This window comes from Camelus bactrianus, chromosome 19 (genome assembly GCF_048773025.1).
Source record: "Camelus bactrianus isolate YW-2024 breed Bactrian camel chromosome 19, ASM4877302v1, whole genome shotgun sequence".
Classification (NCBI taxonomy): Eukaryota; Metazoa; Chordata; class Mammalia; order Artiodactyla; family Camelidae; genus Camelus; species Camelus bactrianus.
The window spans coordinates 24,421,963-24,436,710 of NC_133557.1; the positions used below are offsets into that span (position 1 = coordinate 24,421,963).

Genomic DNA, 14,748 nt, shown 5'->3' on the forward strand with positions numbered 1-14,748 from the left:
AAGAATGGTTCAGGACATTCTAAATAATACTGAGTGCCTGAGTTGTTCCTCTGAACAGTGGAGATATTTTTTCAAGTTTCTAGGATCTGGAATCTGCAGCAAATCAGAGTTCTTTAAAGGGAAGGGTTTCAGACTAGACCCTGACCCTTAAGAGAGTTTCTACTGGAGCAGTAGGAAGTGAGAGGCTTCTCTTTTCTTAAAGGCCACTTTGAAGAGTGGGAGCTTAGGCTGGGGAAAGGCATAATTTCATTTCCAGAATAAATGATTTGTGCTGTTAGAAGCAAGGGCTAAGAGCAGACGCATGATCCTTCTGCATCCAGAGGCCACACCGGGGGTGGGGGTTGGGGGGGTGGAGGCCTTGGCAGTGCAGCTCTGTCAACCTTCCCTCTGCCCGGCCACTGACCTCCTTGCAGAGGCCCTAGCCTTTTACTCTCTCTCCAGGGTCTCCATCGAAAGTGCAACAGGAAGCTAGTGAGGCCAATGAGAGTTTGAAAACTCCTAGCACATGCTGGTACTGCCTGCCCCTGGCCCAGGAATGCAGCAGCTCCATTCAAAAGCATTTACCTTAATGTATACTTACAAACTGAGATGAGTGCCGTGAAAGAAAGAAAGAAGACGCCACAGAGCTTCTATCAAGGAAACCTGATGTGGACAGGGAATTCAGGGACAGCTTCCTTGCAGAGGTGATATTTAAGCTGAGACCAGAGGGTTGAGTAGAAGTTAGCTAGAGAATAGTGAGAGGAAGAACTAACAGCCAGATGGGACAGTGTGTGCAAAGGCCCTGAGGCAGGAGGAAGTATGGAGTATTGAAGGAACTGAAAAAAAAAAAGACTGGAGTGGCAGGTGCTCAGGGATGGACAAAATGACAGTGTGAGGGAAAGCTAGGGATTTAGTGGGGGAATGATGAATTGGGGGAACAACAGCACAGTTTCAAACTTGACTTTCCCTGCAATCTATGATCAACATCATCTTTTAAAGCCTGAACAGGACTCTTCTGCTGTGAGAAAACTATTTTCCAGGAGGGGATTGTGGCCAAAGAATTTGTTGACATCAGCGGCCCCGGAGCAAGCATCAACAGTAAACCCCTAGGAAAGCAGGGATCTGCTAAACACTGGAACCCAGACCAAGCTGGGGCCGCAAGATGCCCCATTTGACAGCAGCAGAGGTCAGAGGTCTGCAGGAGCTCAGCCAAACCCATCCTGCAGCCGTATTATGCTTGGCCAGCCCTGCTATTTTTTTTTTTAAACCCAAACTAACATTTTTAAATTGAGAGATTTCATATAAAAATCCAAATTTCCAGTCTCTCTCCCAAAACAGGAAGATCAAGCCACAGCTGGCCCATATTCCCAGGTGGACCTGTCTGCTGGAGCTGAGCAGAGGCTACCTCCTTCAGAGGATCCGGTAGCTTTTGGGTCCCTGCCGCCCCCACCCGGCTGCCCCCATCCGTCCCTGTGAACATGTGAGCCTGAGACTCTGGTCTCCAGGCTCTTGACTCCTTCTTCCTCGTCCCTGCTCACCTACTTTGTCCTGGTTTTGTTTGTCCTGTTCATTGCTGGCTTCATAGGACATTCCCCTCTGCCTTATGGAACTGGTATTTAACAGGAGAGCCGGGTCAGCACACTCACTGAGCCCTTAAACTGCCATCCTTGCCTGTAATTAAGCAGGAGATGCCGGCATCCCTCTGCCAGGGGAGCTTCATCTCCTACTGAATCAGAGCCTTAATGGCAGGGAGCAGAGGGATGGTTTGTTAGGGGCTGGAGCACTGGTTCATCTTTGCCCAACCCCACAACTACTTCTCAGCCATATGCTTTTCCCCTCTTTCCACTGTCACCTTTCTGTCACCCAGGCTGTCTCCCTAGATGACCGCACCCCTAGTATCGTGACTCCCATCCCCATCCTCTTTCCTGCTGTGGCCTTGCAGACTCCAACATCTGTGTCAATTTCATCATCTTTGAAGTCAGGGAGTGACGAGGACAAGCAAGCTGACTTCGGGGATTTCAAAGCCACCCTCCACCAGCCTCCCTTCGGCACGACCACGCCCCCGAGCACTTCCCACCTTCCCCACCCCATCAAAGCCCAGGATCAGCTCCTGCCCTCTGTCTCTTTCATTCTTCTGTCAGTGCAGTCACCAGACTTCAAAGAAACTTTTAGTTACTTTGCATGTAAATGACTTCACATGATTGTCTCTTTATCTGACTTCGCAAAAAAAAAAAAACTTTATCTGACTTTCACATGCAAATAAGGATGTCTTACATCTTGGATGCTCCCCATACCACCAGCTGGCGCCTTGCAATAGCAGATCTTCCATAAACACGTCTGAACTCATTGGTTGAATGACTTAAACTAGGTTATCCAGAAAAGATCCCAAAGACTTGGGAGCAAATAGATTTAGCCCAATCAGGAAGGACTCTCGAAGGTTAGTAGGCTGAAAAACGCAATAACTGGAATTTAAAACAACACAATAAGAGTTAAAATGGCAGCTAACAGGAAATGACCCCTTTATACACACTGAGACTCGATCTTTACATACATGTCGGACAGGATCTGTAGACCTCCGCGCCCACCATGTGTAACAATTATCATCATCCACTCTGTTCAGTTACAGAAACTAAGGCACAGAGTAGGTTGCGATGTTACTTTTGAAGTCACACATGCCACCACGGAAGTGGCTTTGTCCCATACCAGTCTGATACTCATTACTGAGTCACGCTGTTCCTGGGTTATTAGCTAAGGGTGGATGCACTAAGGGACATTTTTGGACCAAGATGAAACGCTGAGAAAAGTCTTATGACTCCCAGTGATCGCAGAGAGAGGAAGAGGAGCTGACATGAGGACTCCAGACTGGGCCAAGAGGACAACACATCTGAAGTGGTTTATATTATTCACAAAATTAATGGCATCTACCCTCGGGTGCCAAATACAGGGACCGGCCCTACAGAGGCCCAAGGCTCAAGGGAACACGGTCTGAGAACCAAAAAAGGAGAACACTCTATGGATAAGGAAGCACCAACTTCTCCCCACCTCCTCCTCCCTACGCTGGTTCCCACCACCGTCACCCCCCGCCTAGGCCACCACGGCAGCCTCCCACCTGCCTTCTAACTAAGCACACGCTCTTACCTGGCTGGAGGCTGTTCTCCACTTAACAGTCAGTATGGTCCTATGAAAAGATTAATGAGAGCACACCCTCTGCTGCTTCAGATTCTCCCAGTGCCTCCCCATTATCATGAGAATGAACTTCAAACTGCTCATGAGATCCTGCTGGACCCTGCCCTGGCTCGCTTGCGGGATCCCCTACCACACTCCCCCTGCCCTTTCTGTCCCAGCCACACTGGTCTTGCTGTTCACTGACTGTCCCAAGCACGTGTCTCACCTCAGGACCTTTGCACTCACTGTTCCTTCTGCCTGGGGTGCTTGTCCCCCAGACCCTGGACAGGCAGGCCCCTCACCATTCAGAGGTCGATGAATAAGACATGTCTTTAGAGAGGAAGGGACCATCCAGTGTGAATGGGCAACCCCTACTATTGCGGGTTGAACACGTCCCTCCTCTAAAATATGTTCAAGTCCTCACCTCAGGTGCCTGTGAGCGTGATCTCACGTGGACACCGGGCCTTTGCAGATGTGATCAAGTTAAGCTGCGGTCACTAGAGCTAAGGGCTCTAATCTAACGACTGGTGTCCTTACAAGAGGAGGAGAGAACACACGTACACACAGGAAGAAGACCGAGGTAGAGACTCAAGGGATGTGTCCACAAGCCAAGGAGCACCAAGTCTCGCCACGAGCCACCAGAAGCTAAAACAGCCAAGCAAGGACCCTGCCCTAGAGCCGAGAGGCCGTGGCCCTGCCGAAACCTTGGTTTCACACGTTTAGTCTATGAAACTGCGAGAGGAGAGATCACAGTTGTTTTCAGCCACCCAGTTTGTGGTAATCGTGATGGCAGCCACAGGAAACCAGTACACCCACGCACCACGCATACGCTCACACTCACTCATGCTCACACACTCACACGTCTACACCCGTCATTCGTAACCCTCTTCTCCTACTGTGGTCTCCAGCGTTGAGCTCCGGTCTAGATTTTCTTGGATACTCCCAGTGTGCCGGCTCAGAGTTTGCCTCGTGAGAGCAGATGCTGCCGGTCTTGTTCACTTATTCCTGGCGTCTTGGAGGGTAACTGGCACGTAGTAGATGCTCTTACAATGTTGATAAAAATGAATTAAACGGTCAAGGGGCTTCTAAGAGGACATGGAAATGAGCTGGGCCTTGAAGAAAGATGTGAAAAACAGGAGCAGGGACCCCAGGTGTAAAGACTGGCACAGCCAAGGCGGGGGAGGGGGACTGAACAGCAGGTGCCACAGAGCAAGGGAACAAGGACAGGCACGGGCTGCCGACAGCAGTGGCGGTGCTGGGAGGGAAGTGTTGGAGCATCAGGCCAAAGAAGCCCCCAGTTGGGTCTCGGCTACTGAGAGAGGCTTTGAGGAAATGCGCCTCTGGGCAGGTCTGCTGCACTGGAGAGAACCGGAAAGGGAGGGAATGGGGTTCCCAGAAGCCGCGAGTGGCCCAGAGAGGCAATGTGGAAGGCAGGAGAACCCCCACGGCAAGATCTAAGGGAGGCAGGAGAGAGAGGACCAGGTAGCTCTTAAATGGCGAGCTTCTGGCACCGGCTCTGTCCTCTCAAGGCCTTGTCCACTCACTGTCTTGGTTTCCTCCTCTAAACGGGAGGATCACACCCAGTTCCAACCTCTCAGGTCATTTCGTGAGACTCCACTGAGATCATATCTGTGCAAAGTGCAGGGCCCTACGGTACGTGTCCAGTCTGGAAGACAGATCGCCTTCTTGCTAAGATTATTCAGCCTAACAGGGAGCATCATGGTGGAATGGGATTGGTACCGGCTTCGCAATTCGTGACGGGAGGGGGCGGCTACCCCTCCCTGTGCAAGATGGGGTCATACCTGGCTGGTTGAGGACAGACAAGGTGGAGAGCCATGGGGATGCTGCCCGGCAGATAGGTGGCACTCAGTAAGTGGTGGCAGCTGTCATGGTCATCGTTGTTGGCTCTTGTTGTTGTTGTTGTTGTTGTTGTTGTTGTTGTTGTTGTTGTTGTTGGGGGCTGACTCATCCTGACAACAGTGTGAAAGCGTATGCCTGCTGGGTGACTCGGGAGGAAGCCTGCTTAAGTCACAAGCCCTTCGTGGGAAAATGTGGAAGTCAAAACCACCGTCACTGTCAAAAGGAGGCAGGCGTGTGTGAGCCAGAAAGATGGCACAGCACTTCAGAGTTCTAGCCTTAATTCTGTGCCCTTAACAGGTAGCATCACCCCTACTGTGCATCATTCATTCATTCATTCCTCCATCCATTTAACAAAAAAAGTACTGAGCATCTATTAAGGACCAGGCACTGTTTCAGGCACTGGGCCACAGAGGGGAAAAAGACAGTGGTGGTTTCTGATTCCTGGAGTTCAGGTCTGGAGGAGGACATGGACATGGCGTGGACCATGACCACGAGTGTGATGAGCACCAGAGAAGGGGAGGAGGCGGCACAGGGGGGTGGCCCAGGAGCCCAGAGGAGGCCTCCAACCCGGTCTGGGTAGTCAGAGTCTCAAATTCCTGTTCTAGCAAAGGAACAAAAATAGGTACCTGCCTGGCTTCTCCCAGGTAAGGTGTGAAATCCTCAGTCACTGACTTGCACAGTAAGTGAGAGCTAACCGTTGAGAATATGTGTGGAGAAGGACTTGGTAATTGGTTGGTTTTTCAGGTTGGAATTTTGGGGGAGGGGGGAAAGGAGGCAATACTGAATTACCAAATTGTACAGTAATAATGACAGCAATTATTAATTAAGTGGGTACTTTAAGCAAGTTCATATCGTTCATTAAAAAATTAAAACCCTCCATAGATTGGTAAATGATTGATGTCATCCCCCACAAGAGCCTCTGCTGCTTGGGACCCTCCCTTCAATTCAGCAAATAAAGGGTTAAAGGCTGGCCCAGCAGGGGAGTCCCTTGGGACCCTGCTTCTGCTGTTCTGATTGGCTGATACTCAACTGTTAAATATATTAAGCGTTACTCTGAACAGTATTACCGTCACTTTTTGATACATGGGGAAACTGAGGCACAGGAGAGTGAATCTGCTTGCACGAGGTTGTGCAACCAGCAAGTAAAAGAGCCAAGAGTTGACCCTTTCACTCAGATCTCAAGCTGTTGGCCCTGGGGGCAGACATGTTGCCTGGGACCTGCTGGAGATTCACGGAAGCGGGAGACTTGGCCCTGTCCTCAGAGGACTTACAATCCAGGGAAGGGAAGCTCTTCATAAGAGCAGTCGGAGGAATATCTGGGGAAAAGAGTGATTCTCTCTGAAGTTCTGGGAAGAGAAGGAGAGACCAGGCGGTCTTGCTGGAGGAGGAGCCATTGGGGTAGCAAGGGAGGGGCTCAGCCAGGAGGGGACCTGGGAGGGGTCTCTGTTGTGTGGATAGAAAGCTCCTGGGGATGTTTCCTGCCCTAGAGGAAGTGGAAACGCTGTGCTTTTGTTTTCCTGAGAAGGCAAGGATCCCTCCCTGGCTCGCTCAGGACGAATCAGCTGCTGCCTCAGTTTCCCCATCTCTAACAATGATGTTTGTACCCTCCACATCCTCCCACACTTCTCTTTTTCTCCTCCTGGGTTTGTCAAGGAACAACGTAGTGTTGGCAGAAGAGCCCAGGACCGGGTTCTGGTCTGCCTCAGTTTCCTCATCTGTCAAATGGTGTGATAGAAAATTATGATAATATGAGTAAGTTCCAGGGACAGCAGAGCATACGGTCAAGAGCCTGGGTTCAAATTACAGCCTCCACCACTTCCCTGCTGGGTGGCACTGGGCCAGTACCGCCCCTCTCTGTGCCTCACTCCCCTCCTCCATGAAGGAAACAGTGATTATAGCGCATACCCTGTACAGTGGCCCTGATGATGAAAAGACTTAATACTTGTAAAACACCCAGCCCTGCCGCTCCCAGTCAGTGCTCATCGTCTGTCCCAGCCCCATGGCACCGGAGCAGAGGCCTCACCGTGGGCCAGGCGTTGTGCTACCAACTTACAGTATGACTCTGCGCGAAGCTGGCTCTCATCGTCCTCAACTGTCGCATCCAGTGTGTGCTAACTGCATGTTAAGCACAGAGGGAAGCGCTTTATATGCGTGACTTCATACAAGGCTCGTGACACCCCTGTGAGGTCCGCACTATCATTATTTCCTTTTGCAGATGATGAAATGGAAGCTTCACACGCCATAATCTTGGCCCAACCTGTGTCACTGAGAAGCTCTAATAAGTTAAAAAAAAGTACCTTGGGAGGTTTAAAGTCCTGCATCTCTTCAAAGAATGTTTGCTGTGAAATCCAGTTTCTACATCATCGTAAGTTACTGTTTTGTATCTTTTAATAGGAATTGCAGCTAATGTTTCTCCAGGATTGACTAGAAGCACATCAGCATTTTAGATGCACTCTCTGTGTGCTACCTCACTGACTCTCACAGCCAGGGAGACATCATTATTGGCTCCATTTTACAGATGTGGAAACTGAGGCACAGAGAGGTGAAGTCACTTACCCAAGATCACACAGCTGCAATGCAGCCAGGCAGAAATTCTACCCCAGGGAGAAGGCAGGGAGTTTGGGTCTGGGAGTGAGCAGAGATCACCCTGGGTTTGTTTATTCCTGAAATACTTTCCATCACCCCACTTCAGATAAAACCGAACACACCTCTTTTCCCAGGGCCTCGACCCAAAACTGCACAGCAAGGTCAGTATTTTCTTACCATGCAAATATTTCTATTCGCTATTTAATGACCCCACCCATCGGCATGCACCCTTCAGATCTGTCTGTCCCTAGGCTCATGGTAGGGCTGGAGTTCAAAGGGACATTCAGTTCCCCTCAGGAGACCCCGATGCAGGGCACAATTGAAGCGCCTCTCATGCCAGCTGCCTTTGATGCCTGGAATTGCATTCTCTGTGCCCAGTGGCTCTGGCATGCCAAGTGTCGTTTGCCGGGAACAATGTGGTGCCCTGTCTCCCACATGTGTACACACACACTGGCACGCACATACTCGCAATCCCTGCACACATGAGCGTGGGCTGGGGAGGCTAGGCGATGCACATGCACACACAAAATACACAGACTCCAAACCTTGAGCGAGTTGACGTTCATAAACCCGGAGCAGAGGTGTTGCAGCCTCAACGACATGCGAGGCTTCTGCTAGATCACACAGTAAAACAGAAGCCCAGTTTCTCTTCCAAGCACTCTTGTCTCTTTTTCCAAATAGAGCTAAACTTGGCATTAGTCTGTGCCCCCACCCCCACATCATAACATCAAACACTGTGTTGCAGTATATATGACAGTAAAAACTCATTCGCGTCCTTAATATATCTGTTGCCTGTCTCAAAGCATCATTTTTACAGATGATGCAATATTAGTAATATTTTTTGGCCATTATGTCATAGGCTTGACCACTAGCAGAGGACAGGATAAACTGGTACCAGTTAAAACATTCAAAGTGCTGGCCGGGTCCTGCTTTCAAAAGTGCAACTCAGCTAAAAATACGTGTCACTGAGGTCCGCTGTGGGAAAGCACACCATTTACCTAACCCGAGGCATTTGGCCCCACTCCGGTTTTCAAAAAAGAAAGAAAGAAAGAAAAACTCTCAGGTTTATTTACTGAAATTGTCATTTCTTCCCCCCTAGAACTTTAATCAGCCACGCAGAGCACAAAACCTACATTCAGCTCTGATTTTATGACACGAGGCTAACTCCTCCTACGCATATTTATTCCATTTAACTCTTGCAGCCCTGCCCTCTGGGCAGTGCCCCCCGCTATTCGCAGGTCTGGCCTCTGAAAAACACATCACATCGCCCGGTATCCACCTTTAAAGCCCGATTCATTAGTGTACAGCCGACACCCCTCCACAATCCCAACCAGATGGGATATTTTCATATCATATTCGTGTATGTTAAGCCCCTCCCATAAGATCCAAGTAGCATGATTCCAGGGCTAACTCCAAGAGGAGGGAAAAAGAGACAGAAACACAAAAAGTAGAGTGTAATCAGATCGCAAAACAAACTGATGGTACATTGCACTTTAAAGGGGGAGCTGGAGGACTGTATCCATCAGGCACATCAAAAAGGGGAAAGAGAATTGTTTAAATGTCCCAGAGCATCTGTTGCTGTAACTGTTAAAAAGCAAAGTCTTCATTACTAGACTTACTAGATAGTAAAATGCCAAGCCTGTTCTCCTAAAAGAAAAAAAAAAAAAAGCTACATGATGATGGTAAGAATGTAATAATAATAATACAGCTGACTGGCATCTGCTGTCAAAAGCCGAGCGCGGAAATGGTTAAGCAGCCCGCGGTTAGTAGCGAGAATCCCTCCCGGTGTCCCATGGAGGGGACAATCCTTGTGACAGACTGGCCTGGGGAATCCCGCCTGGGGACACTTCACTGCCCCCGCGTGATGCGGTCTGAAGTCGGCTCCCCCGTCTCCCCTCCTTGGCCAGGGCGAGGGCGCCTCTCCTCCCGGCCCGCCACGCTACCTGTGCGCCCTGGGAAACCGGAGTCCCCGGGCCTCCCCACGACCTCAGCCAGGAGCTGAAAGCCCTGCCCGGGAAAAGAGCAGAAGGGAAAGGGCTGGGAGGCGGGAGGAGGAAGCGGCCGGAATAGAGGGCGAGTCAGTTACCTTGGTCCACAGACCCCATGATGCGGAGGGGATGGCAGTGCCCCAGTCTGAACGCAGCCTCTCTCTGCATCTGGAGGGGATGGGGGCTTGGCGCGCGGGGTGAGAGGGGTCTGTTTGGGTAGACCAGGAGCCAAGGGGGCGCCGTCCTCTCTAAAGCATGCTCGCGGGGCTGCCCTGGCCGAGGAGCCTGTGAGCGGCCCGGGAGCTGCGCGCCGCCCGCCTCCCGGCTCCCGGCTCCCGGCACGGCGGAGTCGGCGCGGCTCGGCGCTCGGGCTTACTCGAGAGGGAACGCGACTTCCTTCCCCGCGCTCCGTGTTTATAGGCTTTCAATGCAGTAAAATAACGGGATTCCCTCACTGTTTCCTCCTGTTTATCCAGCGCCATGGAAACCACTGGATCCCGTCCATCTCCAAAACTAAGGGCTTTCCTGCAAACTTCACACTCAGGAATCCATGACGTCGCCTCCTCCTCGGCCAGCCAGCTCCGTGGCTCCCTCGGCCGCCAGCACAAGTCCCTGATTGTTCGGGAGAAAAGTCAGGGAGAGGGAGCGATGCGGGCGACGGCGAAGAGAAGGGGGTGGGGGCGTGGGAGTGTCCAAGTCGGCCTTGCAGGAGCTCCAGGCGGCTGTTTGCAAGGATTGCCCCAGCCAGTGCCTTCCCTAGCCCGCTGCAGCTTTGCATAAATCTTGCCCAAGGCTCCCGAGTCCCCCCACATCCCCCGTTTTCCAAACGGGCATCTCCCAGACAAAGTCACTGAGGGTCCCACACCAACACCTTCGGTGGTCGCGGGCCCTGGACACTGACCCAGGGGCCCTTCCCAGTCTCTGGGGGCCTCTGGCTGCCCAGATTTCTTGTGCTCAGGGCTGGTGGGGAGGAGGAGGGAGGGGGAGGGGGAGGAGGGAAAAGAAATAAATAACGGTGCCTTGTGTCAACTCTCCAAGATTTTTTTTCAAAGAGGTCTATTTTTAGATTCATTTAGAAAACCCAAGGTTTCCAGTGATGCTCAGAGGCTCCAGCAATAATGAAATGGCCAAAGAGACGCCGAAACCAGGCAACCCATGTGTTTACACACGCTCTGAATAAACAGGAAAATAAAGGGAAGGGATGTCATGAACTCTGCACAGTGTCCAGGAGAAGGTCCGTGGGATGCCACGCGTGGCTCCCATCAATGGGCCACAGACCCCGGAAGGCCGGCGGGGAGGGGGAGAGCTGCTGCTGTCAACATGCTCCTTCCGAACTCACCCTGGAATGGCCGCTTCACCTGCACGCAGGGTGGGAAATTGGGGCCCACAGATAAAGCCCGCTTTGAAAATGGCCATTTCAGACACTGTTGTGGCTCTGCTCAAACTGCGGGGAGCACCAGGGCTGGTGACTCATCAGCCCCTCCCCACTTTCTGACAGACAGACTTGAAATGTAAGAGGCACTGAGAGGAGCTGGCTGCATCAGTGGGACCACGCTGTATTCCACGCCTTGGCCCACAAGAGCCTTGCTGGGCTCTCAGACAGGACCGCTCCTGTGAGATGCTGTCTCACGAACAGTAACTGGGAAAAGCCCTCCACTGCTCCCCCGGCCTCGCCCACCCCCTCCCCTCAGAGCCTGCTTCTGCCAGGGGGGCCTCCAGCTTGAGTGACGCTGTTCCCGCAAAGAGCAGCCGTATCTGCCCACCTGCTGTACCCCGAGTTTCATACTACCTTACCTTAAACTCCCTGCAGCCACCCTACAAGCAGGGGAACCCTCCCTCCACTGTCCAAAAGGGAAACCGAGGCAGATGACTTGCCTTCTGGTTTCGTTGGCAAATAATGCAGTGCAGCCTGGAAAGCTGTGGGGGAGATTCTTTTCAGGAACCCCTATGGAGAGTTCCCCTGAGAACTCTGTACCCCATTATCTGAGGTAAGAACAGGGTGACCAGCCACCCTGGTTTGCCTGGGATTGAGGGGGCTCCCGGGGTGCAAGACCTTCAGTTTTGAAACTGGGGACGTCTTGGCCAAGCTGGGACAAGCTGACCATTTGGGGCATGAATGAAACTCAGCACTCAACTCCCTCTGCCCTGATCCACACAGCAAACAAGGCTACAAACCATTGTCTCTGAAGACAGCCACCAGCCACCATACACAGCAAGGTTCTGAAGAGCAGCCTCGAACTCAGCACACCTACTATGTGCCAAGCCCTGAGCCAGGGACCTCGATAAATGCCTGCCCTTGCCCCCTACAAGGTGATACACTGACACTGGGCTGGGGAAGGGGGGGGGATAGCCCAGCACTGTGCAGTAGGGTAGCCACTAGCCACATGCAGCTCTTTAAATTTAAAGTAATTAACAATTAAATAAAAGGTGAAAGTCGGTACTTTGGTGCACAAGCCACATTTCAAGTGCTCACAAGCCACCTGTTGCTAGCGCCTACTGAGTTGGACAGCACAGAAGAGAACACCCATCACTGTAGAAAGTTCTATAGGGCAATATGGGCTTGGGCAGCCCAAGAGGCAGGATAAAGGGAAGGCTCTGGAAGCAGCTTCTCAGCTCTGGCCCGGAGGTGCTGACCCGCACAGTCAAATGGGGACGGTCTGAGTGCCTTCCTCGGAGCTGATGTCGACATGAGATACCAAAGACAGTAAGGCATGTAATAAAAGCCTTCCCACACTCAGGGAGTGAGTCGTGATTAAGCCAGGACTCAGACTGACCCTGCAGTCCATGCCCTTCAGCTGCAGGCTTCCCTTTATTACACACTGTTACATCCGGGGCATGAAGTTGCCCCTTGGCAAGATCTAGTTCATTTCACCCTCCCACCCAGCCTGATGCTGGGAGCCCTGTTTACAGATGAGCAAACTGAGGCTCCGTGAGTTGATGTTCACACACCCAGTCCAGATTGGAACCCAAATCTCTTTGGCCACAAAGCCCACGTTCTTGGCACCACAGCCCCCTGCCTCCCAGAGGCCTCCCTGGGAGCCGAGGTCTTAGAGGCCAGAAGCAAGGCAGGAAACGAGCAGGCTGGGCCCTCCTCTGCCAGACTCATTATCGGGGATAATTTTAGACTCAGTCCCACCCAGGCTCAGGCCTCGGGGGTGAGTCCTGATCTCCACAGGTGCCCGGCGCTGCTGGGAGGGGGACGCCTTTTGGAACTCTGGAGAAAAAGCATTAGCCACGTTTTTATAGAGCCCCCTCTTTGTCACCGTTAAGCATTTTTCCCTTTTAAAGCGCATTAATATACTACAAGGACTGGAGCCGGGGGAGTCGCCGCTGAGTCACCTAATTTGCCCTTATGGGCTGCAGCTTTCGGCTTCTTAGTTTAGCTGCTCTTCGGTTCCTCAGACAATTTCTTTCCTCTCCCAGTGCCAGGGCAAGAAATATTTTGTCCTTTTGAACTGAACCACCCACTGTTTTTCACTTCTCTCGAGCACTCTCCCTTTTTTTAAGGGATGCTCCGGGGAGGGGGGGCTGGGTGGGGAGCTTCCGCCCACTAAATTATCCACGAAAACTCCCCAAAATAGAAGCTCTCAGCTGGGGTGGGAACGCTCCAGCACATGAGGAAAAAGCGAAAGAGAAGCTAAATCAAAGCAAATAGAAGGCGTCCAGGTGGCCATGGGGAGAAAGGTCCAGGGAGACTGCAAGACATCTGGGCTGAAGGAGACCTTGAATCACCGGGGAAGCCTTTTATTAGAATCTCTTCCCTCCGACAGTCTCATAAATAAGAAACGCGGGCATTTCTGCTGAGACATCACTTACTGGTGCTGCCCAAACAGCTGATCCGACACCAGGGATGTTGAAGAGGATGTGGGCAGCTTTGAGGGCGCTCACTGGTCCCCTCACTGCAATTACAGCCCAAGCGTCATCCTCACCTGTTGGTCACCTTGACCGCCAACCCCCTCCTGGCTGGAAGGTAGACAGCAGTTGGAGGTGGTCTGGACGCCCCCATGTCTCAAGCACAGGAGGTGGGACAGACTCAGGGTTATGAAAACCAGAACGGTGAGGGTTAACCGGTCTCTCCATCACGTGAACATTTACCGAGTCCTGGCTGTGGGGCAGGCATGAACTCCTTGGGTCCTCTCAGCAACCCTATGATCATCAGTTTACAGAGGAGGAAACTGCAGCACAGAGAGGTTATGCAGCTTGCTCTAGGTTGCACAGCAAGTAAGTGGCAGAGGTGGGATCTGAACCCGAACCACCGGGCTATAGAGCCCAGGTTCTGAGCCACCAGGCAACACTGCCTCTCACTGTCATCTCGGTTGCTCTGAGACACTCCCTGTCAAATAGCTCATCACTTCCTGGCTTACTCCATGCACTTGGCTCGGACTGAGGAGCGGGGTCAGAGGACAACTGGAAGACGTGGCCTGGCCTTGCTTGGTTGACAAGGTTGCCGCAATGCCAAGGGGCAGAAGCAGAAATTGTCTGAGGGACCGCAAGCGCCCTCGGAGCCGTGGGAGGGTGCCCTGGGGGCCTGGTGACTCCGACCGGGGGCCTCTACCTTGCAGTTGCCACTCTGACTCCATCCTCCCTTTCTGCGGCCACATCTTCCCTCCTAAAAATCCCAACCCCACTCTTCCTCCCCACGTTCCCAGCCTTGCAGGGCACCCCCATATCTCCCTCCTGGGGACCCCCAGTGTTCCTCGCCACTCTCTCCTGTGCCCCTCTTAGGTCCACTCTGTCCTGAAACATCTTTCCTAAACTTTAGAATTTCACAGGGACATCTGAGCATGTCACTCTCCCCTGCTCACAACTCTCCACTGCGTTATAATTACCTTCAGGATAAAGTTCAGAATTCCATATTTGCCTACGACAGCCTATCAAATTTATACCACCCCTGCCAGCCTCGTTGCTCGCCTCTTACACCCTTGAATGCCATGACCCTGCCTCCAGGTGTGCTCGGAGCCCCCGAACCCTTCCTCGCTGACGGCCTTCCACCAGGCCGCTTTCTCTCTCCCCCACCGCCGCTCTTCTGTCTCTGCGTGGGTTATTCCACCCGCCTCCGGGTCTTGCCCTGGATGGCATTTCTTTGGGGGAGTTTCATCAGCCTCTTAGTGAGACATGAGAGTCTGGTGACATTGTGTCTAACAACGCTGCGTGAAGTGCAGGGCCTGGG

General features: G+C 52.2%; 1 protein-coding gene across 2 annotated transcripts in view; it reads right to left on the minus strand.

Moving 5' to 3' along the window:
* NFATC2 (nuclear factor of activated T cells 2) overlaps positions 1-10,150 on the minus strand; it is a 146,418-nt gene extending 136,268 nt beyond the window's left edge. Inside the window, exon 1 of one of the 2 annotated variants that reach the window (XM_074347445.1) lies at positions 9,677-10,150. In XM_074347445.1, coding sequence (XP_074203546.1) covers positions 9,677-9,746 — 70 coding nt within the window. In that variant the 5' untranslated portion in view covers positions 9,747-10,150. The remainder of the gene's footprint in view (positions 1-9,676) is intronic. The other variant, XM_074347446.1, reaches the window with a different exon arrangement.
* Between the last annotated feature and the right edge of the window lie 4,598 nt (positions 10,151-14,748).